The sequence below is a fragment of the Ictalurus furcatus genome, chromosome 8 (genome assembly GCF_023375685.1).
Source record: "Ictalurus furcatus strain D&B chromosome 8, Billie_1.0, whole genome shotgun sequence".
NCBI lineage: Eukaryota > Metazoa > Chordata > Actinopteri > Siluriformes > Ictaluridae > Ictalurus > Ictalurus furcatus.
Window position 1 is genome coordinate 22,831,145 of NC_071262.1, and position 27,523 is coordinate 22,858,667.

Below are 27,523 nucleotides of genomic sequence, written 5' to 3' on the forward strand. Positions count from 1 at the left end.
TACATTATTTTCAACAATCAGAGCACCCATGTTGCTGAATGTCAGACAAATATGAAATGCTGAAATGGATGCTAGCTTAGTGGAAGGCTAGTAGAAAACACCATAGCTAAGATCCCGTGGGACATCCAGATATAAGATAAACAGTTACCGTGAACTAACTAGATGGAACAATCATAGATAAGAAGCAAAAAACAAAAACACAGGAATAGTGATTTGGCAATACCAAGTGACAGTAACATTTTAAAAGAAAGAATACGAGAAGCTAGAGAAATATGAGCAGCTGAAAGCAGAACTAAAGAATCCAACTTTTACAGTTACCATTCTGAGCTACCCTCCTAATAAGAAAGTATTTTCTGTACTACAGTTACTATAGAAACGACAATGCATTAATAGAAACGAATGCATTAATTTGAACCTTTGATTTGCAGCACTATTGTCAGAGATGTTTTCATAGAAATTTAATCAACACATTCTAGCCAATCAGAATGGAGAATTCGGCAGCGCTTAAGTGATATATGGAACAAAGCAAATCTGTTTGTGATCATGAATGCATAAATCTGCTCTTTAAATAATTAAATAAACCATGGAAAATATGTATTTGGAAGTAGAGGAATGAGAAATAAGACCAGTGTTCATCTTGAAGTGAACGAGCTTACAGTTATGCAAACACCAACACCAAGGTTACCCCACACCCTCCTGCCACTCAGCCCAAATAAGACATTTCCAAGTCTCACTTCCACAATTTGTGTAGAAATTGAGATTTCTATTTTTAAACCTTGATTTTGTAATAGGAGACAGTGATTCACTTTAAGACAGCCTCTGGACTGCAGTGCCTTCATTCTGCCCATCTTCTAAAACGAATATGAAGTCGTCTCTGTCCGTATTAACTACTACATTTTTCCTTGTCCTTTTCTCTCAGGTAAGAGGAACATAGCTGTACTGTATGCTTCACACTTATGCCTTATAAACAGTTTTTTGCGTGTTTAAGATTTTATCATCTAAGGACTCATCACATCACAGTCTACCAATGAACAAAAGTACTGCAACCTGTACAAATAGTGTAACCTCTAAAACAGTCACATTCAAAGTAAATGTCATGTGACATGTATATTTTTCTTGCATGTATTTTTAATTTGCCATGTTTTTGCTGTCAGCATGTGGGCGGAAAGGACTGTGTGTGTGAGCTGAACAACTTGCTGCATCCTTTCCCAATGGAGAAACTCGACTCCATCCGTACTGAGGCTTCCCAGTGCAACAGGAGCATCACTTCAACACAGGTGTGTGACTTAAGAGACACTTTTTATGCGCTCTGAATATTTAGAAATTTCTGAAGTGGACAGAATCAACAAAACGCTTGCTATTAAAGGAAAAATAATCAATGACAGGAAGGTGAGGTACTGTTAAAGTCCCCCCCCTCCCCCCCATAACAGCATGCCCTGATGTGTTTTATTCCTCTTATATCACAGCACTTTGTCAACAATTACAGTTTTTATTTTTTAATGAACGAACGACATACTGTGCTTTTTATTTACAGACCTAGCACCATTGTGCATTTTATAGAGTATGCTTTTATGAGTTATCACTCAAAAATATGCAAAAAGAGACTGGAATGACAGTTGCACTGATCTTTTGTAGTGTCCAATATTAATGAACACCGTGGAAGCCCCTTCCCCTTCCCCCATTTCACATTATTAATCTATTGTCTCCTTTCAACTACCTCGCTTGAAAGATGCACTGACACAGCGACCCCCCCCCCCTTTCTGTCAAGGTAAATGGTGAAAGTGTTGTGTTCATTAATGTGAAATAAAATTAATGTATGTTTGACTTAGCTAACATTAGACAAGTATCAAGCCCATCATAGAAACTGGAGCTTGTTTACAATGTGTGGTTGTTCTTCAGAGGGGGAAAATGGTTCTTCTTTAGGTTTGACAGATCTGTAGTTATATTTAATGCTGTGAAACGTCAATTTCCTGCTCTCCATTACATTATAGCACCTATAAACAGTCAATCCCTCATCAGCCTCTGTTTTTTCTCTCTCTTGAAGTTAATATGACATAAAAAGCACAGCTAGTCATATTACCAAGAAACCAAATTATATATGGCCCAAAACACCTTACTAGTTGCCTTTATGTTTTGTTTTCCTTTAATTTGTTACCTGCCCTGATATTATAATTATCACAAATATATGTAGGTTCTTGACTACTAAAGCATGTTAGCAGCATGTTTTGTAATATTCATAAAGGTTATATTTTAAACTGATAGACAGACAATTAGAGACACAGAATGCATTAAGTTGTTCTACCAAAAATAGCAGCTACTACATTCCAACCTCTCTCTCTCTCTCTCTCTCTCTCTCTCTCAGTTAATGGAGGTGGATGTGTTGATGCTGGGAGTGCAGCGGCGGCTGGAGCAGCTGGAGGAGAGTGTGTCTGTGTTGGAGAATGAAGACGATGGTGATCTGTACGGAGCCGTGTCACTGCGTATCATCGACCTCGAGCTCGCTGAGATCCTGGGGCTCATGGGTAAACTGAAGAAAACCATCAACTCGCACAAGCGGCTCAGTGAGAGCACGGCAACCAAGGTGACTTACTGCACCACATCACACACCAAACAGCGTCACATCATACATCTTTATGGAGTATACTGTTAAATCTAAACTGATGGCTTTAAGCACCACTCAGTATCTTACATTACTTTTTTTTAATGAGTTGTTATTGAGATAAATCTGTATTCAGTGGTACTCAAACACCTTCTTCAAATCAAATGTTCTCTACACACACCTCAAACACACCTAACACTCCTAACTCATTAATAGGATTTAACTTTGAGCAAGCTTTAGGTCATCAGTGATGACCTCATTACAGGAAAACACAAGCATGGATGAGGAACCCTTGTCTGTACCTGATGGCTATGTGCTATCCCAGTGAACCAGGCCATTAAGGTCAAAATGACTCATCTACATTTTAAATGAGTCATTTTGCCCTGAATGGTGTTTTGTGTAAGTAGTTGGTTGAGTGATGGGCAGTAATGCTTGGATAAAAGTGTCTGCTGAATAAATAATTAAGTTGATGATCATGATTGTTGTTTTATCATATCTGTCCTGAAGCTGCAAAACATGACAGAGGGCATGCAAGAGCTCGAGGCCTTCGATCTTTCACATGTGGTGAGCAAACAGCGAGAAAATCAGCGCATGAAGAGAGACTTGGCTGAGTGTCAGCATGAGCTTCAGGCCACCCCTCGGCCTCCCACTCCTCGCCCACGTACGTACACTTTAGCATTTAACACCAGCAAAAATACAGAACTTAACCCGTCATATCTGTCATAAGATTATGTGTGTTTCCTTGGGTTTTTCAGTTTCCTCCAAAACATGTCAGTAGGTGTATGGTAAGTGTGTTTTCCATCTAACCAGCCAGATTTCACTTGATAGAGTATGAATCAGGATCAAGTGGTTACAGAAGATAATGAATGAATTTGTGTAATAGACTTGTTTACTCACCTCTCAAAGCAGTATATATTTAAAAAATATATATTTCTTTTTTATAGTGCATCTGATCTGAAAATCTCTTCTTTGTGTGTGTGTGTGTGTGTGTAGGATGCTGTCCACAAGGCGAGTTGGTCAATGTGACCAGCCCTAGAACCTACGCCCTCACCCAGTACAGAACCTCATACCCTTACGGTGCCTGGGGAAAAGACCCAAAACCTGCTCCAGGAAAGGAGGACATGTACTGGCTGGTGGCTCTGACCAGCAGCCATGTTCACACCAACTATGTGCGGCATTACAGCAGTTTGAGCACTATACTGGCAGGTGTGGGTCCTATGGATGCCAGCATCTCCTCCTCAAACCCCTCCACAAACACCATCATGGGCCCTAATGTGGTGCAGTACGGAAACGCTCTATACTACGGCTGCTATAATACACCCTCCGTGTGCCGCTTTAACATCTCCACCTGCTCCGTCACTAATACACCACTTCCAAAAAACTCCGGCGTCAATAACAAGTTTCCTTTCGGCCACTTGGACGCCACGTACAAGTACACAGACTTGGATTTCGCCACAGATGAATCTGGTGTCTGGGTCGTCTACACGGCACCTGACAATTTTGGCAACGTGATCCTTAGCGAGGTGATAGAAGGAAGTCCTCCATCTTTAGGCCAAACGTGGCGGACATCACTGCACAAGCGCACTGCCACTAACACCTTCATGGCATGCGGAGTGCTTTACGCCACACGCTTCCTGGACAAACAGACAGAGGAAATCTTCTACTCATTCGACACAGAGACAAGTGAGGAGCGCTATGATCTGAAGATCCGCATCAAGAAAATGCAGACCAACATCCAGTCTCTAAATTACAACCCACGAGACCGAATGCTCTACGCCTACAGTGACGCATACATCGTCTCATACGACACTGTCTTTGAGTAAACAATCATCATTGCTCCTGTGTTTACTGATGGAATATTTTGTCATACTGTGTGACAATGACGTGGATTTCCCTTTCTGTAGGCACTGTTGATTTATACCATTAGAAAATCAGTGTCTCTGAAATGTCATGAATGTATAAAAAAAATTGTCTGCAGTTTTACCTTAATGATGAATTAGATAAATTTGTGACATGTTAAAGAAAAGAGTACTGTTTACTTCCTTGTCAGAATCATATCTGTACAAATTATATCTCTCGGGTATTCTGGAAATGTCTCTTCACCAATAAAACATGCCTTTATGTTGATGACTGTCCTGTGTCAAATGCTTTTATTAGAATTATCCAAAGCATTCATCCATCCATCCATCCTCTACTGCTTACTCCTTTTCAGGGTCACGGGGGACCTAGAGCCTATCCCAGGAAGCATCGGGCACAAGGCAGGGTACACCCTGGACAGGGTGCCAGTCCATTGCAGGGCACAATCACACACCCATTCATACATTACGGACACTTTAGACACGCCAATCAGCTTACCATGCGTGTCTTTGGACTGGGGGAGGAAACCGGAAACCCCCGCAGCACGGGGAGAACAAACTCCGCACACACATGGCCCTGGTTGGACTCGAACCCCGGACTCTGGAGGTGTGAGGCGAACATGCTAACCACTAAACCACCGTGCGCCCCCCAAAGCATTCATTTAAAAAAAAAAAAAAAAAACAAGCAGGAAACATATTATAGATAAAAACATGACTTGTGCAAAACAAAGCACAGTTTTTTATTCAGTTAAATACTTTCACACAAGATCACTTACATTGCAAATATAAATATAATAAAATTAAAATTATAAATGAAATGGAAATCAATCCTAACAAAAATAAAGTTAAGTCTCTCTATAGCGACAGTGGATGTAAAAAGTCTACACACCCCTGTTAAAATTTTTGTGATGTAAAAAAATTAAACCAAGATAAATGATGTAAGATGTCTTTTTGCACTTTCAATGTGAAATACAATCTGAAACATTTTAGGGGAAAAATAGGAAAAATATAAAAACTTACAATAACCTGGTTGCATAAGTGTGCACACCCTTTTATAATTGAGAATGTGGCCGTGCTCAGAATAAACCAATCACATTCAATCTCATGTTCATAAGTAATCATCATACAGCTGTCATCAGTGAAATTATTCTGATTAACTCCCAAATAAAGACCAGCTGTTTCTGTAGGATTTTCGTCACATTTCTTCAGTCTGCTAGAGCTGTGGGCTGTAAAGAGCTTACAAAGCATGTACAGGGAACACCATGAAGGTCTTCATCAACAAGTGAAAAAAATTGTGCACCACAGTGACATCATCAAGAACAAGACATCTCTCCAAATTTACAAAAGAACAAGATATAAACTTACCAGGGAGGCTGCCCAGAGACCTGCGGCAACATTAAAGGAGCTGCAGGAATATATGACAAGTACTGATTACTCTCTGCATGTGACAACAATCTCTTGTATTCTTAACATGTCTGGGCTGTGGGGTAGGGTGGTTAGACAGAAGCCCTTTCTCACAAAAAAACATCCAAGCTCAACTAAATCTCCCCCAAACTATGTGGCAAAATGTGTTAGAGACCGATTCCAAAAGGTATAATAATTTCATAATTCCTAAAGGTATGTTTGGTACAAAAAAGCACATCACCAAAAGAACACCATACCCACAGTGAAGCATGTTGGTGGCAGCATCATGCTTTAGAGTTGTTATTCTTCATCCAGGACTGGGGTTTTTATCAAGGTGGAAGGAATCATGAATAGCTACAAATACCAGTCGATTTTAGTGAAAACTTCAAATTCAAGTGTCTGCTAGTAAGTTGAAGATGAAAAGGAATTTTACCTTTCAGCACGACAATGACCCAAAACATACATTCAAATCAACAAAGAATGGCTTAACCAAAAGAAGATCAATGTTTTTGAATGATCTAGCCAGAGTCCAGACCTGAATCCAACTAAAAATCTGTGGGGGTGACCTGAAGTGCTCTGTGCACAGGAGATGCCCTTATAATCTGGTGGATCTAGAATATTTTTGCAAGAAATGTTTTTGCTGATAGACTCTTAGCCAAAAAGATTGAGTGGTGTAATAAAATCAAAAGGTGCTTCAACAAAGTATTAGTTTAGGGGTGTGCACATTTATTTTTCCTAGTTTTCCCTAAAATGTTTGATTGTTTTTCACGTCATTTTTATACATTGTAATTTCACATTGAGGGTGGGAAAAGACCTGATTTCTGACATGGTTTAATTTAGTTTCATTTTTTTACATTACACAAACCTGACATTTTAACAGGGGTGTGTAGACTTTTTATATCCACTGTAACCATTTCCAGCAAATAAATAAATAAATAAATAAATAAATAAATAAATCGTTTCCAAATCCAATTTCTCTGCTACCTTTTCAATTTGTTACAGGACTGAATCTAATTCACTCTTTTTTCCCCTCCTCTGATATCCGATCTACCATGTTTTGCTGTTTTTACCAGACTGCCACTTACATTATATTTACGGATATGCTTTCATGTATCAAAATTAATTAGAGGCTGCTGAACAGGAGCTGATATATTTAATCTACATTTTTGTTATTCTCATTAAAACACTAAAATTCAGTGCTGCAAACATCATGTGTTATGTCCAGCATGTATACTGTTTTATTTTAGAAAGGAAATCTGAATCAGAACAAATCATAGTAATAATCATGATACAACAGCGCTGTTGAATTCTCAAATCTAATTGGTCTGGTGGTGTTGATTAATTTTCTATAATGGCAGCTGTGACTGTAGTGTTTCTGCAAACACAGGTTTATATTAATGCTCTCTTCTAATGCGTTATTGTTTCTATAGTAACAGATGATCTAGAGGGACTTGGTGGATGGTGGATGCGCCACATGATCTAAGATTAATAATAAAATGTGTTGTTATTTAAAAAAAGAGAAATTATTCTGTAATTGGTGGTCCTAACTTCCTAATGATTTTGCATTCATTTCTTAAGAGTTCAGTGTGTATGTGGGTCCTGCATATAGTCAACTCCAAAATGTCAACTCCAACAGGAGGTTCTCCAAGACCTGGACTGGGAATCTGTGGACTAGGGGGTAATATACACCTTAATTTCTTTCTTTTTTCCATGAAGAAAGCAACTGCAGCTCCATAATCTCCTCATTTTGACATGTGATGGTGGACACACAATGGCTCTGATGCATATTGTGTGCATTGTGTCTATAATATAGCTTGTGTTCAAATTTAAATAACACTGGTTTATGCTGATGCTAGCTTGTAGGTCTATTTGCATTTTAAATCAATATACTTACATATTTAAAATGTGTCACTGCACATATAATGATGAGCAAAAAGTTACACAGTGGGTTAAAAAAAGTCGCTATGCAGAAGTTGAAAATGGCTGGATACTAACTATAATAAAAGCATTTGAGATCACACAGCACAGTCATTAACAAAGAGTCATGTTTTATTGGTCAACAGGTGTTTCCAGAATACTTGGGAATTTGTAAAGATATGATTCTGGCAAGGCAGTACAAAACTTTTTTTTTTTTAATGTGTAACGTATTAATCAAATTCACCCTTAAACTACAATTCAGTCATAATATTTCACAGATCCTGAGTTTCTGATGGTATAAATCAACAGGATCTATAGAACGGAAGATCCACATCATTGTCAAACAGCTGTATGACAAAATATTCCTTCAGTAAACACAGGAGTAAAAGATGACTGTTTACTCAAAGACAGTGTCGTATGAGACGATGTATGAGTCGCTGTAGGCGTAGAGCATTCGGTCTCGTGGGTTGTAATTTAGAGACTGGATGTTGGTCTGCATTTTCGTGATGCGGATCTTCAGATCATAGCGCTCCTCACTTGTCTCTGTGTCGAATGAGTAGAAGATTTCCTCTGTCTGTTGGTCCAGGAAGCGTGTGGCGTAAAGCACTCCGCATGCCATGAAGGTGTTAGTGGCAGTGCGCTTGTGCAGTGATGTCCGCCACGTTCGGCCTAAAGACGGAGGACTTCCTTCTATCACCTCGCTAAGGATCACGTTGCCAAAATTGTCCTGTGCTGTGTAGACGACCCAGACACCAGATTCATCTGTGGCGAAATCCAAGTCTGTGTACTTGTACGTGGCGTCCAAGTGGCCGAAAGGAAACTTGTTATTATAGCCAGAGTTTTGTGGAAGTGGTGTATTAGTGACGGAGCAGGTGGAGATGTTAAATCGACAAACAGAGGGTGTACTATAGCAGCCGTAGTATAGCGCGTCTCCATGCTGCACCACATTAGGGCCCATGATGGTGTTTGTGGTGGGGTTTGAGGAAACAATGACAGTGTCTACATAACCCACGCCTGCCAGTAAAGTGCTCAAACTGCTGTAATGCTGCACATAGTTGGCGTAAACATCGCTGCTGGTCAGAGCCACCAGCCAGTACATGTCCTCCTTTCCTGGAGCAGGTTTTGGGTCTTTCAACCTAATCTCTCTGTTTGATGGTGTTTAAAAGTTTTTATTTCAAATTTTGTCATTTGATTTTGCTTAATTAGGTCTTTCATGTAAAGTTTTTAACTTGTTTTTAAAGAACAGTGCCACTGATATAAAGTTTCATATTTTTTAACTTAATTCAGTTCAATTAAATTTCATATGTATAGTGCTTTTAACAATAGACAGTCACAAAGCAACTTTAGAGAAATCCAAATGTAGATTTAGATGGTTTAGACGACATGAGGAAGAAACCTTGAATGGAAATAGACTCAAAAGGGAACCTGTCCTCTTCTGGGTGAGACATGAATGTTAGTAGGATATTAAACATTCATTACAGTATACAGGTTAGAGTAAAGGCAAACAGTAATGAATGCCTTGAAAGGATGTTCAGTATGAGAAGACCTGGGAGTCCTGGGATGAGTGTTTATGATTACAGTGGCAGTTCATTGGTACAAATGAGATTATTCATTGAAACAAGTGTAAGACATGGATATAAACTGTGTTTAGAAAGTGTAAATCTTTAGACTGCCCATGTGGGACCAGACACAGCAGCAGAAGGTCAGATGTGAAGAAAAATAAAAGTAGAATGATGAATCAGGCAGGTTTCAGGCAGTGCGTGAGGAGCCACAGTAATACCAGAGTATCAGAATCAAGAGTGCAAGTAACCTATTTTTTTCTGTGTCACAGGCTCTTGTTCTGAGCACATGATGAGAAATATCAGTGCGCCTGTGGTCACTAAGATGAACCCGTTCAGTTCGTCCTATATCGGTGGAGCATGGGGTCATGACATTGACACTGATGGTAAAGAAACATACTGGATCCAGCCTCTAGCTAATAGCCACATGACGGGTATCTATGTGCACTTCTACCAGACTTACGAGGACTTCATGGCTGAAAGGAACCACAGAGATGAAGAGCTGGCTGACTCATACACTCACGCTAATGCGATTCAGGGTCCAGGGACCATTGTTTACAAGGGTGTTGTGTATTATCAGTGTATTATCATTACTTGCCTGACCTCTGTGCCTTTGACGTGAAAACCAAGCAAGTCCGACGTCTCACACTCCCTGGTGCTGGATACAGCAACAAATTCCCCTACTGTTACTACAGCTGCTTTGATTGGACGGACATCAACCTCTCAGCTGATGGCAAGGGCTTGTGGGTAAAGTATGCTACAGAAGCTAACCACGGGAACATGGTCGTGAGTCGAGTGGACATTGAAGGCTTCAATGTGACACACACGTGGAAGACACGCCTGTTCGAACGCTCTGTGACCAACACCTTCATGGTGTGTGGGGTGCTTTACGCAACTCGCTACATAAACACCTACAAAGAGGAAGTGTTCTACGCCTTCGACACGACCACAGGGATGGAGGACAACACGCTCTCAATCCCTATGGAGAAGGTGGCAGCGGGCATCGCCAACCTTCACTACAATCCCACAGACATGAGGCTCTACATGTACAATGGTGGCTACATGCTCGCATACCAAGCTTACTTCTGGAAAGCTAGATTCGAATATGCATTCAATTCACTGTATGAAAACAATGCAAGGCAGTGAAAGTGTTTTACATTTGAGTTGTTAAGAGGACCACTCTCTGATTACTTAGCTGATCAAATCTCTTTCATAGTGCACCAAAATTTAGATATCACCCAGTGTTTTTTTTTTAAACAATTCCATGGGAATTGTTATCCACACACACACACACACACACACACACACACACACACACACACACACACACACACACTATCTGTACTGTTAGAGGATAATACTATTGGTATAGCTATGAGATTTCCTTACAGTAGTATACTGCTACACCCTATGTATGCTTTGAATGTATTGCTTTTATGTCACCTGATGACTGGAGATATGGTGCAAAATAAATGATAAAATAGCTGAAAATGCCTTAAAAAAGTGAGTAAAGTGTAATGTCTTTTAATGTTAATGGCACACAGACAAAAGTGATTGTATCTTGTGATACAACAAGACAAGACTTTTCCTCTCCAGCACTCAGCAAACTCAGTTTTCTAGAAATGCAAAAAAAAAGGGGACAAGGCCAAAATATCAAGCATAAAGCACTTCTTTCTTTTTGGAGGAGTACTTCTTAACCTTTCCAAACATAAAAACATCAAACAACAAATCCTACCTTACTGAAAAATGATAAAAAGGAGAAAACATGAGCGTGAACAAAACAACACCCACCCCCCTACTGTTTCTGAAAACAGCTATAACTGAACTCTCTTCCTTAGAAGTATCACTATACGCCTAGCAAATAAAACAGGGGGAAAACATGCTTATTTAATGTACTTTAGTGAACAACAATTTGTACACTAACAAATGCAGCAACAAGATCAACACTAAGGGAACCAATAGTGCCCTTGCTAAAATCTGGGACAGGTGAAAAGAGTCTCGGAAGCCTCGAAGCAGAAAAACAGTCTCAGAAGCCTTGAAGCAGAAAAGAGTCACACATTCTATGTCCTATTGCTGTAAGCATGTCTGTACCATCCCGCCAGGTAACCATCACTGAACCACCTAACCCTTTAGAGACTGAGGGTACACCAGCTTGTACTGCTTGGTGGACTGGGAAGGCTATGGGCCTGAAGAATGTTCATGGGTCCTGGCCAAAGACATCTTAGTCCGGTCACTAATCTCCAAGTTTGACAGAGAACATCCTGACTGCCCATCAACTAGACCCAGAGGAATACCCCACCAAAGGAAGAGTTTGGAACACTAAAATCATAAAGGGACCACCAAATTAAAGCAACCGCACTAACGGCAAAATGCACATCAGGAAAGTTAACCGAATTAGCAATTTAATGTGGGCAGTGTTAACAGGCTGGGGTAAATTTGTTGCCGTTAGCTTGGCCGGTTAAGGCATGATGGAGATCACAAAAAAGGTTTCAAATGCTGTGACAGCTGTTTTCTTGCTCAAACCTTCAACAAGTTAACAATTTATTCAGGTATTGTTAAACAAGTCCTGTTTAACCAAGGTTTAATACTTAAAAAGAGCCAACATGCTGTCTTCTGTGGTTTTTCTTTTTTTTTTTTTTCTGAGCTTGTCCGTACCATAATGTGCATTATGGGATTTTTGACTCAGATAATGTCCATTGGTTGTATACTGCAAAATCTCGCCAGAAGCAGTACGCCATCTGGGTATTTCTCGCCTACTGTTTCTCGTCTACTGAGAATTCAGACATACTACCCCTCTGGTGTACTGCTTTTCACCTACTGTGTAGTAGGGTAGTACGATTTTGGATGCAGCCATGGACTTTTCATTGGATGCTAAGTTTTACAGTCTGCCAGTCATTTGTGTATTTCTACATATCATTTCATTAGATCAGTGGTTTTCAAAGTGGGGGCCGTGGCCCACCCGGTTAGCCTCAACAATTTGGTGTGAAAAATAAATTCTCACACTCAGACAACCACACATGCACACAATTACACAATTACAAATACAATCAATTCCTAATATAATGTAATGTAAGGATGTAAGATGTAATTATTAATTAAAAAAAGGGGGGGGGGTATATTCAGAAGTCTGTATTTTTAATGTGTTTTAAAGACATCTTGCAAAAGAGGGGCCTCAGTCAAATGTTAATGCCATTGGGGGGCCTTGCCCTGGAAAAGTTTGAGAACCCTTGCATTAGATGACTGAAAAAGTAGTGGATTAGTCATCCAAAAAATTTAACAATTTTCCTGGGAGTATCAAACTATAAAATTAAAACAAGGATATCCCCCAATCCCCCCCCCCCCCCCCCCCAATATTCTTCCACATATACTATCAAGTTTGTGTCCATAACATTAGGGGACAGGTACAAAAAAGTCTGAAACAATAATTTTGCTTTCAGGGGCATTCTAAGCCCTGAAATGTGGATGAGTTTGCTCACACTGTCCTGGAGACTATTTTTAAAAAATCAGAGGATGATGGGAGGCTTAGCTTAAGGATAAAATAAATGTACATGAGCAACATGGATATGAACAAGCTGCAGGGTTCTGGGTGGAAAAGATTACACAACCTCATACGAACAGCAGGGGGCAGAACATAACCGCCTTTAGTGCAATATTCAATGGAACAGCAAGGCGATATACAGTTGAGTGAAAAACGTTTGCATCTATCATGATGTTTGGGATTTTAAAAAATGCACCAAGAAAAACAAATCATTTCAATTACTTACAATTGAACATTCATTTCTGTTACAAACAACAATCAACATGATTAAATATACAGGCATAATCAAAATAAAGACGTTTTGCTATGCTACTTAATAGAATGAGGTGCAGAGGGCAGCAAATAGCTGACTTTAGTGCAATATTTAAAGGAATAACAACGGCATATTACAACTGATTGGATTCAGTAGTCATTCAGAGGACAGGAAAGAGCTTGAAGGCACGCTTTTCAAGGGAAAACAGCTAATGTGAGTTCATAAAATTGCCAGATGACATTTTAGGCTAATTTGCATATTCATAGACTTGTAATGATAATTTGGTAAATGGTGCACTTATATAGCACTTTTATCCAAAGCACTTTACACTGTGTCTCATTCACACACACACTCACACACCAATGGTAGCAGAGCTGCCATACAAGGTGCTAACTTGCCATCGGGAGCAACTTCGGGTTCAGTGTCTTGCCCCAGGACACTTCGGCATGTGGAGTCATGTGGGCCAGGAATCGAACCGCCAACCCTACGATTAGTGGACAACCCGCTCTACCACCTGAACCACAGCCACCCATTTACATATCAAAGCCTATTATATAAAAAAGTTAGATTTTCTGAAGACAAAATTGATTATTATCAAAAAATAATAGAAAGAAAATAATAGATCATAACAAATTTCTTATAGAAATCAGTCATCAGTGATTAGATCAGATCAGATGAGACCAGTCCAGATCAGGGATTGGTCATTGGAAAAGTATAGTGAGCATTGATTGGTCATTGGGAATAATGGTGATTGGTGATTGGTTGTTGAGAACAATGGTGATCAGTGGCTGGTGTTTGGGAACAATGGTGATCAGTGATTGGTAATTTGAAAAGTATAGTGAGCACTGATTGGTCTCCGAGATTAATGGTGATCAGTGATTGGTTGAACAACAGTCATTATATATATATATATATATATATATATATATATATATATATATATATATATATATATATATATATATAAATTTTTTTAAGATATCTTTACTTTTTAATATCTTAACATAAATGATAATGATAATGTTTACTTGTGACCAACAGCGACAAGTGAAGCGCACTCTCTTCAGTCAACCTGCAGCGAAAGACAGCGAGAGAGCAGACAAAAAGGAGAAAGAAAAGCAATTAGTATCTATCCCATTAGCTAAGAGAGACAATTACAGCCATTTCATCTTCTGTCAATATCTAAAGTGAGAAGTGAACAGAGAGAAAGAAAGATGGAGAGACAATTACAGCCATTTCATCTTCTATCAATATCCAGAGTGAGAGGTGGATAGAGAGAAAGAAAGATGGAGAGAGAAATCACTCCATATCTCCTCTCTCACTTGTGTGTTAATGCTCCACAACATTAGTGCTGTGAGTGCTGGTCTTCATCATGAATAACGGGCCATTATGTTTTTAATCCTCATCTTTAGTATTGTACACTTCCTGTTTATGTACATCGTGCTTAGCAGAAAGTTTGGCTAAGTGGTGTGTTTTTTTTCTGATCCACAGGATGTGAGGAATATGACACTCGCTTAATGCTTTATATGTATGACGTAGAGGTAGGAACACTGATTTGGTCAGACCACAGTTATTAGAGCAGATAAAAACATGCACACATAGCATAGGCAAAGCTACGCTAATAAAATGTGCATTTTCAAAACATTTTAAGATCCATATAAAAAAAAGTTTGGGTGAATAACTTTCAAACACTACATCACTATAAATCTGGCACTTAACACTCCTGACAGACAGGAAAAGGAAAAGAGGGGTGAAAGGAAAGATGGAAGGCAGACACAGGCAGAAAGAAAGAGACAAAAGAGAGAGAGAAAAACACAGTGAGAAAGACAGAGGGGGAAAGAGGAGGGAGGGAGAGAAAGACAGAAGGGGGAAAGGAAAGTCAAGGGGGAGAGACAGGCAGATTAGAGGAAGGAAAGATAGGAGAGAGAGGCATAGAGAAGGAAAGAGGAATGAGATAGACGGGGAAAAGACAGATATAGAAAATGGGGGAGAAAGTAAAGGTAGGAGGTGGAGACCAATATAGAGAAAGAGATGGGGAGTGAGAGGAAAGACAGGAAAGAGACAGACAGAGGGGAGAAAGGAAGGATGGGAAGTAGAGACCAGTAGAAAGAAAGGAAAGAGACAGGCATATGAAACACACACACACACACACAGAGAGAGAGAGAGAGAGAGAGAGAGAGAGAGAGAATGAAATACAGGACTGGGAGAGAGATGTACAGAGGGAAATAAGAAGTAAGAGGAAAGAGACAGTGAGAGAGATGGGGGGGAAAAAAGAAAGTAGATAGTGGGGAAGAAGTAAAGGAGAGAAGACGACCTAGAGAAAGAGACAGATGTAGAGAGAGAGAAAGAGAGAGAGAGAGAGAGAGGGATCAGGGAAACAGAAAGTAGAGAGTGGGGAGAAGCAGAGGAGAGAGACAGATGTAGAGAGACAGAGAGAGACATGATAATAACACATTAGACTGTGTGAGTGCAGGGCAGGGCTCGTGTCTCTCCGTGCTCCTTTACTGGAAACAGCGACGGGTGGAGCTCAGTCTACTGCGCCAACACATAATGACAAGCTCAGAGATATAAATATAAACTCTTTTACAAATCTGGAAGGAAATCCATGTGGAGGGTTAGGGGTGGGGCTGGAGGCACACACGCACACACGCACACACACACACACACACACACACACACACACACACACACACTATCAATTCTCAGTCTGTTCTTCACACTCAGCAAACAAACCTCAGCGCTGTTGAATTCTCTGTTCCGATTGGTCAGAAGCTGCTGATTCATTATCTAGAACAGCAGTTCTGACAATAGTGCAAATGCAAATCACAGGTTGATATTATCATGCTCATTCTAAGTTATCGTTGCTATAGTAACAGCTCATTCAGATTGGAAGACGTATGAATTTCATCTGATCCTGTAACAAATGAAAAGGATCCTTCATGTCCTTCATGAATAATTTTTTTTTAAACGTAATAGTTGGAAAATTGCTGTGGTATAAGTAAGGAATAAAACACAGTGGGGCGTGCTGTCATAGGAAACTAATCTGTTAAATTAAAGCACATCCTGTAGTGTTTCATTCCTTTCATATCATAGCGCTGATGAATTCTGATTGGCTGACAGACGTTCTGAGGTGTGCAATTGGCTAAAGTAGTTCCAGAAAGGTCTTGACCACATTACAAGTCCATATCACTTCGCCAAGTGATTACGGCTTACAGCTCATGGAAATTAAAAATCCTGTATCTCAAAATATTAGAATAACGAATTTATAATAAAGAAATGTCGACCTTCTGAAAAGTATGTTAATTTATGCACTCAATACTCGGTCGGGGCTTTAATCCTTTTGCACGAATTACTTCATCAGTGCAGCGTGGCATGGAGGCGATCAGCCTGTGGCACTGCTGAGGTGTTCTGGAAGCCCAGGTTGCTTTGATAGTGGCCTTCAGCTCGTCTGTATTGTTGGGTCTGGTGTCTCTCATAGATTCTCTATGGGGTTCCGGTCAGGCGAGTCGGCTGGCCAATCAAGCACAGTAATACCATGGTCAGAAGACCAGTTACTAGAAGTTTTGGCACTGTGGGAAGGTGCCAAGTCCTGCTGTAAAAGGAAATCAACATCTCCATAAAGCTTGTCAGCAGATGGAAGCATGAAGTGCTCTAAAATCTCCTGGTAGATGCTGCATTGTCTCTTGACTTGAGAAAACACAGTGGACCAACACCAGCAGATGACTTGGCACCCCAAATCATCACTGACTGTGGAAACTTCACACTGGACTTCAAGAAACTTGGATTCTGTGTCTCTCCACTCTTCCTCCAGACTCTGGGACCTAGATTTCCAAATGAAATGCAAAATTTACTTTCATCTTCCCCATGATTGTGGTTGTGTGTACTGAACCAGACGGAGAGATTAAAGGCTCAGGAAACCTTTGCAGGTATTTTGAGTTAATTAGCTGATTAGAGCTCTTCTCAGGTCAACATTTCTGTATTGTAAATTCTTTATTCTAATATTGTGAGGTACTGGATTTTTGATTTCCATGAGCTGCAAGCATCAAGATTAAAAAAAAAAGGCTCGAAATATTTCATTTTATCCATCAATCCATTCATCCATTTTCTATACTGCTTATCCTACTGGGTCGCGGGGAACCTAGAGCCTATCCCAGGGAGCATAGAGCACAAGGCGGGGAACACCCTGGATGGGGTGCCAATCCATCGCAGGGCACACTCACATATACATTCAAACACCCATTCATACACTACAGACACTTTGGACATGCCAATCAGTCTACCATGCATGTCTTTGGACTGGGGGAGGAAACCGGAGTACCCGGAGGAAACCCCCATAGCACAGGGAGAACATGCAAACTCCCCACACAGGGCAGAGGCAGGAATCGACCCCCCCAACCCTGAAGGTGTGAGGTGAACATGCCCCATATTTCACTTTATGTGTAATGAATCTAGAATATATGAAAGTTCCACTTTTTGAATTAAATTACGGAATTAAATGAACTTTTCCACCATCTCAAATTTTTTTTCGAGATGCACCTGTATATTTACTAACTTAAAGTTTTTCTGTCCTTTGAATTATCACACAGTGCAAATTCAAATGACGTGAAAAGTCCTTCCAGTGAGTACTCCACTTCACGGTGAACCCTGCAAACTTTTAATACATGAAGCACTTAAGCACTTAACTTCACATACGCCACACCCATGACATTTTTTTTTGCTTTTGTTTCACCTAAGTACTATTGAAATGGATACTTTGAGAGCACTGTTAAAAAACAACAGATGATAATGTAATGCTGCCTTTAATTTGTTTTGTTGCTAGGTGCTCCATTCCTCTCCTGCAGTTCAGTACGTAGGTGCACTGTGTTTAATCACAGCACACAGGGAACACATGAATATATGTGATGAAGAGCTCAGATGAGTGTTTGTACTGTGGATAAACTATCTCAGTAAGTCAGGGGGGCTTCCAAACTAATCCTTCCATCCAACCTTCTCTCCGTCCATCAAGCCATCCATCAGCTTGTCTTTTCTAAGGACTTCACCATCTATCCATCCATCCATCCATCCATCCATCTAGTCATAAATACATCAAACTATCCATCCACCAGCTTTTCTGTTCTGATGACTTCCCCATCCATCCATCCACCCATCCATCCTTCTCTCCATCCATCTATCCATCAGCCTGTCTGGACTTTTTCATCCATCCATCTATCCATCCACCTAGTCATAAATCCATTCAACTATCCATCCACCAGCTTTTCTGTTCTGAGGACTTGTCATCCATCCATCCATCCATCAATTCTTCTCTCCATCCATCCATCTATTCATCCATCAGCCTGTCTGTTCTAAGTACTCATCCATCCATCCATCCATCCATCAATTCTTCTCTCCATCCATCCACCTATTCATCCATCAGCCTGTCTGTTCTAAGTACTCATCCATCCATCCATCCATCCATCCATCTAGTCATAAATTCATCTAGTTGTAAATTCATCCAACTATTCATCCACCAGTCTTTCTGTTCTGAGGACTTCCCCATCCATCCATCCATCTATCTGTCCATCCATTCATCCATCTAGTCATAAATCCATCCAATTATCCATCCACCAGCTTTTCTGTTCTGACTTCCCCATCCATCTCTCCATCCACCCATCAATCCACCCATCAGCCTTTCTGTTCTAAGGACTCACCAACCCATCCATTCATACTTCAATCCATCCATCTATCCATCCTTTCATCCATCATCAATCATCCATCCATTCACCAGCATTTCTGTTTTAAGGACTTTGTCATCCATTTATCCATCCACCATCTACCCATCCATCCATCTCTCCATGCTTCTCTATATCAATCCATCCATCCATCCGTCTCTCCATGCTTCTCTACATCAATCCATCCATCCATCTGCTATAACATAAGTGAGAACAGGAACTAATTAACATGTTTGTAGACCTTCCACAACATTAAATGTAACTATAAACAGATAAAAATGATATGTCATTCTTTAATTAAACAATTATTAGCATTGTCGAATTGTTGCAGTATAAGAGGAATAAAACACACACTTTAATACACATTTAATAGACATGCTTTAATAGGAAAATAATTTAGTTTCTGGAGGTAACAGTAACTCCACTTCATCACACCTCCCCATCATTGCTAATTTTCCCATAACAGCATGCTGTCAAATATTTTACTCCTCACATAATTCACACTACCCTTTAATACAGTAATGCATTAAACATAGAAAAAAAACAAGCTGATTCAATTTCAATTCAATTCAATTTTATTTGTATAGTGCTTTTAACAATGGACATTGTCTTAAAGCAGCTTTACAGAAACAGCTTTACTGATAAACTGTAAAGAGATACATTTTCTTTCTCCATTGCTAATCATTGGACTAAATTAGGACCCAGTTTCATCCCATTCTAAAAAAAAAAAAAAAACTTCTGTAATAATTACTCATGTGGGTGAATTGACAGGGCATTGGTGTAACGTACTATAAAAGACATAATACTGTAACACGCCCATAATATTTGATGATACTACTACTACTACTACTACTACTACTACTACTACTACTACTATTAATAATAATAATAATACAGACTTCCAGGAAGTTGGGAATAATCCAATGAGGTCATGTGAGATGCTGAGTGGAGGGTTATGTGAATGACTGGGCTGATAAAGCTCCCTAATCTCCTTATGTTTCCACACAGACTCTCCACTCATTCACCTCCACTGATATTTAATCAAAGCCTGGTTTACCCCTGCTGGTCTGGGGGAATAGCAGCACACACTCACAAAAACAAGTATACAAGCCAGGGTTTTCAACACCATTGTACATTTATGATGCCTAAGTGTTTTTTGTTTTCTTTCTCATCTACAAATGTAATGTAAAAACCATGGTTAAAACAAACAAACACACACACACACACACACACACACACACACACACACACACACACACAAACAGATTCTACATTTCATGCTTGGTTAACCTAGCTGACTTATCAGGCTAGGTTGTCTCTTACCTTTAAATTCACATTGATGGCATTTGGCAGATGCCCTTATTCAGAGCAACTTACATTTATCTCATTTTTATACAAATGAGCAGTTGAGGGTTAAGGGCCTTGCTCAAGAGAAAAGCACTGGCAGTTTAACAAAGCTGGGATTTGAACTCATGAGCTTCTGAGTGGTTTTCCAACATGTCAACCACTGAGCTGCCACTGTCATCTTTAGGTCATTACTGTCACTCCACACGTTTGGCCTACACACCCCTTACCTTACACTCGGCCTTATTTTCTCAACCACCAGCAAATTTCAACTTTCAAGCTCTAAATGATACCGATCGCTTTCTTTCTTTCTTTCTTACTTTCTTTCTTTTTACCTCCAGGCCAATCTGCTTGCAAGGTCGGGAAAACCAAGAGCATAAAACTCAGCATGAGCAATGCTCATTGCTAGCAGCACATGCCCCAGAATGCCCCTGATCAGATAATACAAAAAATCTGTCTATACTATTGCTGCAACTAACGATTATTTTGATAATCGATTATTTTTATTATTATTAGTAGTAGTAGTATTTCAATTAATCGATTAGTTGGATTAAAAGGCCAATTTTTATTTTCTGTATTTTTTCACCCGAAAAAAAAAAACCAAAAACATTATTTCACATTCTGCCCAGTGTTGTCCTTCAAACATTGTGCAAATTGAAGGCTATGAAAAAGGTATTTAAATCTATCTATGTGCGCTATGCTATACATTGTGCAAAGGATTTTTAAAATTATTAACATAAACAAAAAACAACTGATTGTCCATAAGCTTTAAAGCAGAAGTTAAATCACTATATTAAAAATGCTTTAAAAAAAAAGAAAAGAAAAACAAAAGCACAAACTAAGTACTAAGTGGTAAGAGATGTTCTGCAGTAACACACACATTCACTCATCTGAACACAGTAACATGTTACTTTATTCTGTAAATGTATGACACTTCTTACATTTATATATAATTACATGTTATAAACCCATTACAGTTACTGCTCTCATAAAAACACCATTACTTTTGTTTCTAAATATCGCTAAATATAGATCAACATATTTGATCAAAATGAATATTTTAGTCAGAGTTATTGTGCTTCCTTTCTATTGCGTGCTGTTTGTCGCGCATGCGTGGACTCGCCCTCGTTCAGTGAAGTTTAACGGAGACTCGCTTGCTGTCAGGACGAGCCTTTTTGTCAAATGGAAATACTGCTGTGAATTTCTAACATTTACAATAAGGATATAAAGGTAAAAATGTCATTTCTGCGCTGAAGAAAACATGTCTGGAACACATTAAACAGCACACACATCTGCCACAGCATCTGACACGACAAGCCACGTTAATACACTTACGGGTTTGTTTGAAGTGCTTAATATAAAACATTCAACCTGGATTGTGCACTTTTCCCGCAGCAGCTCACTCTGTGACCTCCGCTGTTTCTCAGATGTGTTATATTTATAGAAATGCGCTTTTCACCATTTCACCATTGTGAAGTGACATCACTGACTGGGTTATCCACAGTGAAAATTATGCTAATCCAGATTGAAATTCGTTGTCGATTATTTTAATTATTGATTTTATCGATTACATGTCGCAGCACTAGTCAATACCCTTAGCTCATTTCTGTACCAGTATTAGGATCAGTACCAATGAGTACCAAAAAAACAAGGAGTACTCATACTCTGTCTACTTAAATCAAAGTCCACAAACAATAAGAATACAAAGTTGTGTAAAAAGTCTTTTTGACTCTATTTCAAACCAGTCTTATTGTTAAACACACTGCACACACAGTTAAGAATTTCATACACAACCCCATAGAGCATGTTTCCAACTTCCTTCAAACCTGAAATGCTTTTTTTTTTCGGTGCCAACTTTGAGGAGTGACTGGGTTTCTCGATCAGGTTCTCACTCCTTTGTATTCAGTTCTGTATTCAGGCATGATGACAGCTCCGACACGGTTCTGCCTGTATGTCCATTCATTCGTCTACTCAATAGTCTTGGCTCTTGACTCTGGTCACAAAACTGCCATCATTTATTCATAGAGTTGCTGGTTTTGCTCATTATCTCAGTCTGAAAAATACTGTAATGCTTGCCCACTAAAAAATGTCGATAACAGTGTCTTATGGATGTGCATTCGAATGTGGTGCTCGTTTCAGTCAGTACGTTCATACCTACTGTTTTTTTCCCTCTCAGTAATGCAATAAGGTTTGTTTTTTTACATTCACTCTTCACTAATTTTATGGTAACAAGGTTTGCGTCCTCTGCGGGAACAGTTTTCCCATGGGTGAAGGCGTGTTCTTAATAATTTTGTTTTATTAAGTGTCACTATGTGGCATTTAATCCAAAGTGGAGGACTAGAGAAAGTACAGGAGTCTGAACTGACTCGTAGGCAGCATTAAGTTCAGATGAGAAGTGATGTAAATACAATATGTGATTCCCATCTGAACTCTGTGCTGGCAGAATCAGAGTAACTGAAGATTTTTGAAGACTGAATGTCCAAGTCGCCATCGTCCTCAGTGGCTTTGGGCTTGAGGCTCAGCTTCTGTACTCCTCCAGCAAATCTGGATCATAGAAAAAGAGAGACAGAGAGAGAGAGAAAGAGAGAGAGAGAGAGAGAGAGAGAGAGAGAGAGATTGAGCCCAGAAGCCTACAAATTTTTCAATGGTTTTGCTGAGCGTCTACACAAAATGCATAAAGGTTGGCAGCTCTGATAATATAATATAATGTAATATAATATAATATAATATAGTCTGTGATTATACGCACTCTCCAGCATTCTCTACTATTTAATGGAAAAAATAGTCGTATTTGCTTTTAGACCCATCGATTACTTTAGATAATTCTATAACACTGACCATATAGTTTTGAGAAGGTAAATACTTTAAGAACGTTAACATTCACTATTATTATAATTATGAATATTAACTGGATAACTTAATGAGCTTTTGGTGCTCAGACAGAGCAAATAAAACATAACCTCGACTGTGTAGTTGAGCTAAAGCTGTCTGACTAGGATAACTCACCTTCCTGTATGATTTAAAGACTGACTGAGCAAAAACAGCAGTAGTCTTGATGTGTAGTCACTGAACCCCAAGTTGCTCCCGATGGCAAGCTAGTGCCTTGCATGGCACCTCTGATACCATTGGTGTGTGTGTGAATGGGTGAATGAGACACAACGTAAAGCGCTTTGTAGTACTGCTAAGGTTTAAAAAAAAAGCGCTATATAAGTGCAGACCATTACGCTGTTTCCTTTGTGATAGGCAGTGATGCACTTAATAGAGCCATCATGGCATGCAAAAGTGTCTTTGTTGAGCACCGACGAGATATCAAATATGCATTATCATTCACATTACTCATATAGATGATCGATAGTACATCTCTGTACTTCTGAGACATGCAGAACATTTTTTTTTCAGGTTTATAAATGCTGTCTCGGTGCTGTAACAAAAATTTTAAAAACAATAGCACAATTATCACTCGGTGACACACTGAGTCTGATAGCACACATCTAGCTATGTTATTACTGGTGTTTATTACTAAGAAATATTAGCTAATGTTAATATTAGGGCTGGGCAATACGAAGAAATAATATCAATATTGTATAATATGTATTGATATAATATCAATAAATTATGTTATATGACATATTAACGTAATATTAAATATTGTGAATATTGTTAAATCCTTTTATTATTTTGTGAGCAATTACAAACTGACTGGAAGAAGTTAGATGTTAAAAATTTGCATTAATCTTTTTAAATGCTTTTCTTTGTTGTTGTTATATTGCCCACCACTACAAATGAGTGTGTTTCTCTCTTACTTCATGCTTCTCTGGCATGGCTTCTTTGAATTTATCTTTCATACATTGTTGCTCGCATACTGTCTTGCAGTTATTTTTCATGTTTTTCTGAACTGAAAATAAAATACTACAACAATGCTCAAACTAGTCTACACGCACACACACATTTCAAACATATATCAGCACTTCTAATTTACTTCCTAATGTCTATAATCACAGGTCATTTTATCCTCAGAGTTCTAGATTACATAGAACTGTTAAATGTAATGAGTGGGACCAAAGCGGCGACCTTACACTAAAATAGCAGCAGGCCTATTTCCTCACAGGAATATGAGTATGAAAGAACACACACACACACACACACACACACACACACACACACACACACACACACACACACACACACACACACACACACAGAGAGAGAAACGCCTAGAGATGTTTGCGCAGTATGGTAAGGCATCTGTTGTTGTGAATTTCCCATCTGAGCTCCCACCTCAGCAATCTTTCTTTCAGATGTGGCGAACACTAAATCTCAGAAGACATCCTGCTAGCTGTGCTCCGAATGCTCTCCAATTTCTCAGACAGGCAAATATATTGATTACTTCGGAAACTTAAGAGTGTGGGAAACAACCTGCGGTCCTCTATGGCCTCCGTTTTGTTGGATTGAATTTCTCATGCGAGTTTTCCCTCAGTCATCAGTAAAACAAGTCCATGAAATGTCTTTTTATTAACTGTAATTATTGTATTGGTGTCATTCATAACCGAGTCGATATCAGGAGTTAGTCTGTCCCAAACACTACGCTTCATGTCTTAGTGGAAAGTTGGCCATTTTGAGACGCATCCCATACGCTCAAACTGCTGTTCTCTGTGGCCAATGGACTGTGTGTATGACCCACAATTTCGGGGTGGTCACAGTAACTCAGCTTCATCACACCACCCCGTTGTTGATTATGTTCTTATAATAGAATGACACATTGCTTACCTAATCACTAATTAGCCTAATAGCTAGCTACTGACTAGGCTGGTGCTTTCTTTTCTTCTTCATAACACAACATCTATTGTACATTCCCAAATTATGACAGTAAATATTAGGTTAAATGTTAGAATGTTTTCTTTATCACATTATTTTAACAGCAGGGCTTGGACCGTAGTTCCGGCTGTGACATGAATGACGGGTTTATATTAATGCATTCTTTCTAATATGTTGTTTCTATACAGCTCATTCACAGGAACTTGTACAACAGACGCTCCACATAATCTAAGACTAATAATAAGAGATTTTAAAAACATGTTGCTTAACAAAGCAAAATGTATAATTGTTGATGTGGTGACATTTTGTTTTTTTAGGAGAAATTTAATTAACATTTATGGAAGGAGTCTCCATTGTAAGAGCTTTGTAACAGTTTTCCAGCTCAGGAAACTGACAGGCTGTATTTTTGAGAGAGAGAGAGAGAGAGAGAGAGAGAGAGAGAGAGAGGGGGGGATGCTGGTGAGGGAATGAATGACTGTTTATCGCAGCTATAAGTGAGGACAGGAGCTAACCTGCTTCTCGGACGTTCCACAACATTAAATCTAACTTTAAACTGTTAAAATGTGTGATGTGTTATTCATTAATTTATTAAACACTGTGTGACGTTTCCAGTTGTGCCACATCACACCCCTCTAGCCTGCATGATTTTTGTATAACAGCACAGTCTGTCGTGTTATTCCTTACATAAAACACTCTGGAGCTATAAATAAAGTCTAGTCAGTAGAGAATATCTGACTTCATGAATACGCTGGAGTGAAGATTGTGTCCACAAATGAATACAACCGAGCAGCAGGTATGAAATTTGTGGATGCCTGTCACCACCACTTCATTAGAAAACTATTATTTTATTCATGTTTCTTAAGCTACGTCTCAGAATTCTTCTTGAAATCAAGTAAATTACACAAGTGTAATTACACACACTTGTGCTGAGTTTCAGTCTGAATTATCTGAAAGTCTCTTCAAACAGCAGCACTACTTTGCATGTGACAAATGACCTTCTACAGCACGCTATCGAAATGCATACGCATTTTTCCACACTGCACACGCGAATCACAAATCAAATCAATGTTTATATTTAATCTTAATAATAAACCAGAGCTTCTGATTATGGTTACGGTAAGAATGAAGTATACATTCTTTTTTTCAAACAGAAAAATTTTTTCTGTTTGAAAAAAATTTCTCAAAGAGCTAAAACAAAAAGCAGAAGTTTTAAATAATGTATTCATTAATAATATAGAACATCAGCGTAAGACTTTATATTGTGTTTTGATCACTGATGAAATCAGAAGTGTTCTTCTTAATGGACTCAGGACTAGAGATATTAATAATTAATTAATGATCCGTTAATTAAGTTTCCAATTCTATTTTAAAACTCTTTAAATTGGTCTCTTTGGCAGGCACAGGACAGTAAGTCCAAGAGATACAATTTTAAAGTTTTATTTTTGTGCAATGACCATTTGATGCCCACTCCCAAACTCCCAACAAACCCCCCCCCCCCCCCCCACATGGACTGTGAAGAGAAATCAAGAAAATGTAAATCTTTTGATTGCAGTTCTCATTTTCAATACATTCTTTCATCTATAAGATCTTAAGCATTAATTAAGGAAAAAATAAACAGGTTGTATTTACTATGTTACAAGATGGGTTTAGGATTTTTGTAAAATGTTCAACACAAATTGTAATCTAGCACATGTACAGTAAAATGTAACATACGGAATGCTGTATGTAACATATGTATATATGTAATATGTAATATGTAGTCTGTACAGAGGTTTTTTTGTGATTGTTACAGCTAAAAAACCTTTTTATTTCTGTGGGGTTTTTTTTTTTTTAAATTTCCGATGCAACTTGCAGTTTTTTGTGCTTTTTTTTCAGAAAACTACTTGAATTGGCGAAATCCCAATTGCTTAAAATTGTTTTGCACTGTCTTTCGCGGTGATGCTCATTGTGATGACGTCACATGACGCGTCTCGGGCCCAAATCTGTGCTCATTTTGAAAAATTGCAAGTTCCTCCGAATATTGTGGCGTTTCCTTGATTTTGCGTTCATTTCTGCGATCTGTTAAATCTCAAAATCCTGGAGGGACTGATTAGAAAACAATTCGCATTTAAAGCAGCCAGCTGAACATAAATAACAAACCATGACCCCGAAAAGTAACAAGGCGGCTGCAAACTTTTTATTTGAATACTCTGATTGATATACCAAATATGACATTATATTAATATTAATAGTAAAGAATTTCGAATTACTCGTGACCTTGCTAATAATATTCCCTAGCCTAGGAAAGAGCTCTTTAGGCTGTCTGATATAAAAATGGACGATTTCTACATCATATTATGTTCCCTCCTGTTTATTTGTGCCATTACACTTAATGTATTTCAGTGCGGTGGTCGTCCGATGATCACAGCACGAAAGCTTCCCATGTGAAAAAGAAAATAACTTAATTATTTAAATTAAATTCGTTGTCCGTAAACATCTTTTACTCTGGTGTTATTTACACCAGATGCTAGAAGGTAGACATAAATGTTAC

At 38.9% G+C, this 27,523-nt stretch overlaps 2 protein-coding genes across 2 annotated transcripts; one reads left to right on the forward strand and one right to left on the reverse strand.

Annotated features, from left to right (window-relative positions):
• The first annotated feature begins 1,090 nt into the window (after positions 1-1,090).
• Positions 1,091-4,632, forward strand: LOC128612026 (olfactomedin-4-like). Its single transcript, XM_053631929.1, has 4 exons — positions 1,091-1,277; positions 2,363-2,581; positions 3,107-3,260; positions 3,593-4,632. The coding sequence occupies exons 1-4, from the start codon at positions 1,092-1,094 to the stop codon at positions 4,420-4,422; spliced, it is 1,389 nt and encodes a 462-aa protein (XP_053487904.1). The 5' UTR covers position 1,091; the 3' UTR covers positions 4,423-4,632.
• A 3,349-nt stretch (positions 4,633-7,981) lies between these two features.
• Positions 7,982-23,986, reverse strand: LOC128611312 (olfactomedin-4-like). The gene is made up of 4 exons (XM_053630700.1): positions 23,982-23,986; positions 22,609-22,722; positions 12,767-12,824; positions 7,982-8,923 (listed from the first exon to the last, which is right to left on the reverse strand). Exons 1-4 carry the CDS (start codon positions 23,984-23,986, stop codon positions 8,174-8,176), a joined length of 927 nt encoding a protein of 308 aa, XP_053486675.1. The 3' UTR covers positions 7,982-8,173.
• Between the last annotated feature and the right edge of the window lie 3,537 nt (positions 23,987-27,523).

Excerpts from the sequence above, each read along its gene's own strand:
- LOC128612026 (XM_053631929.1), top strand. The coding sequence starts at position 1,092 with ATGTCATGTGACATGTATATTTTTCTTGCATGTATTTTTAATTTGCCA. Across the intron at positions 1,278-2,362 it reads GGAGCATCACTTCAACACAG|TTAATGGAGGTGGATGTGTT; the intron begins GTGTGTGACTTA and ends TCTCTCTCTCAG. Across the intron at positions 3,261-3,592 it reads GCCTCCCACTCCTCGCCCAC|GATGCTGTCCACAAGGCGAG; the intron begins GTACGTACACTT and ends GTGTGTGTGTAG.
- LOC128611312 (XM_053630700.1), bottom strand. Across the intron at positions 12,825-22,608 it reads TCTGATTCTGCCAGCACAGA|TCTCCAGGACAGTGTGAGCA; the intron begins GTTCAGATGGGA and ends TTTTAAAAATAG. Across the intron at positions 8,924-12,766 it reads GGCTTAGAATGCCCCTGAAA|AGAGAGATTAGGTTGAAAGA; the intron begins GCAAAATTATTG and ends ACACCATCAAAC.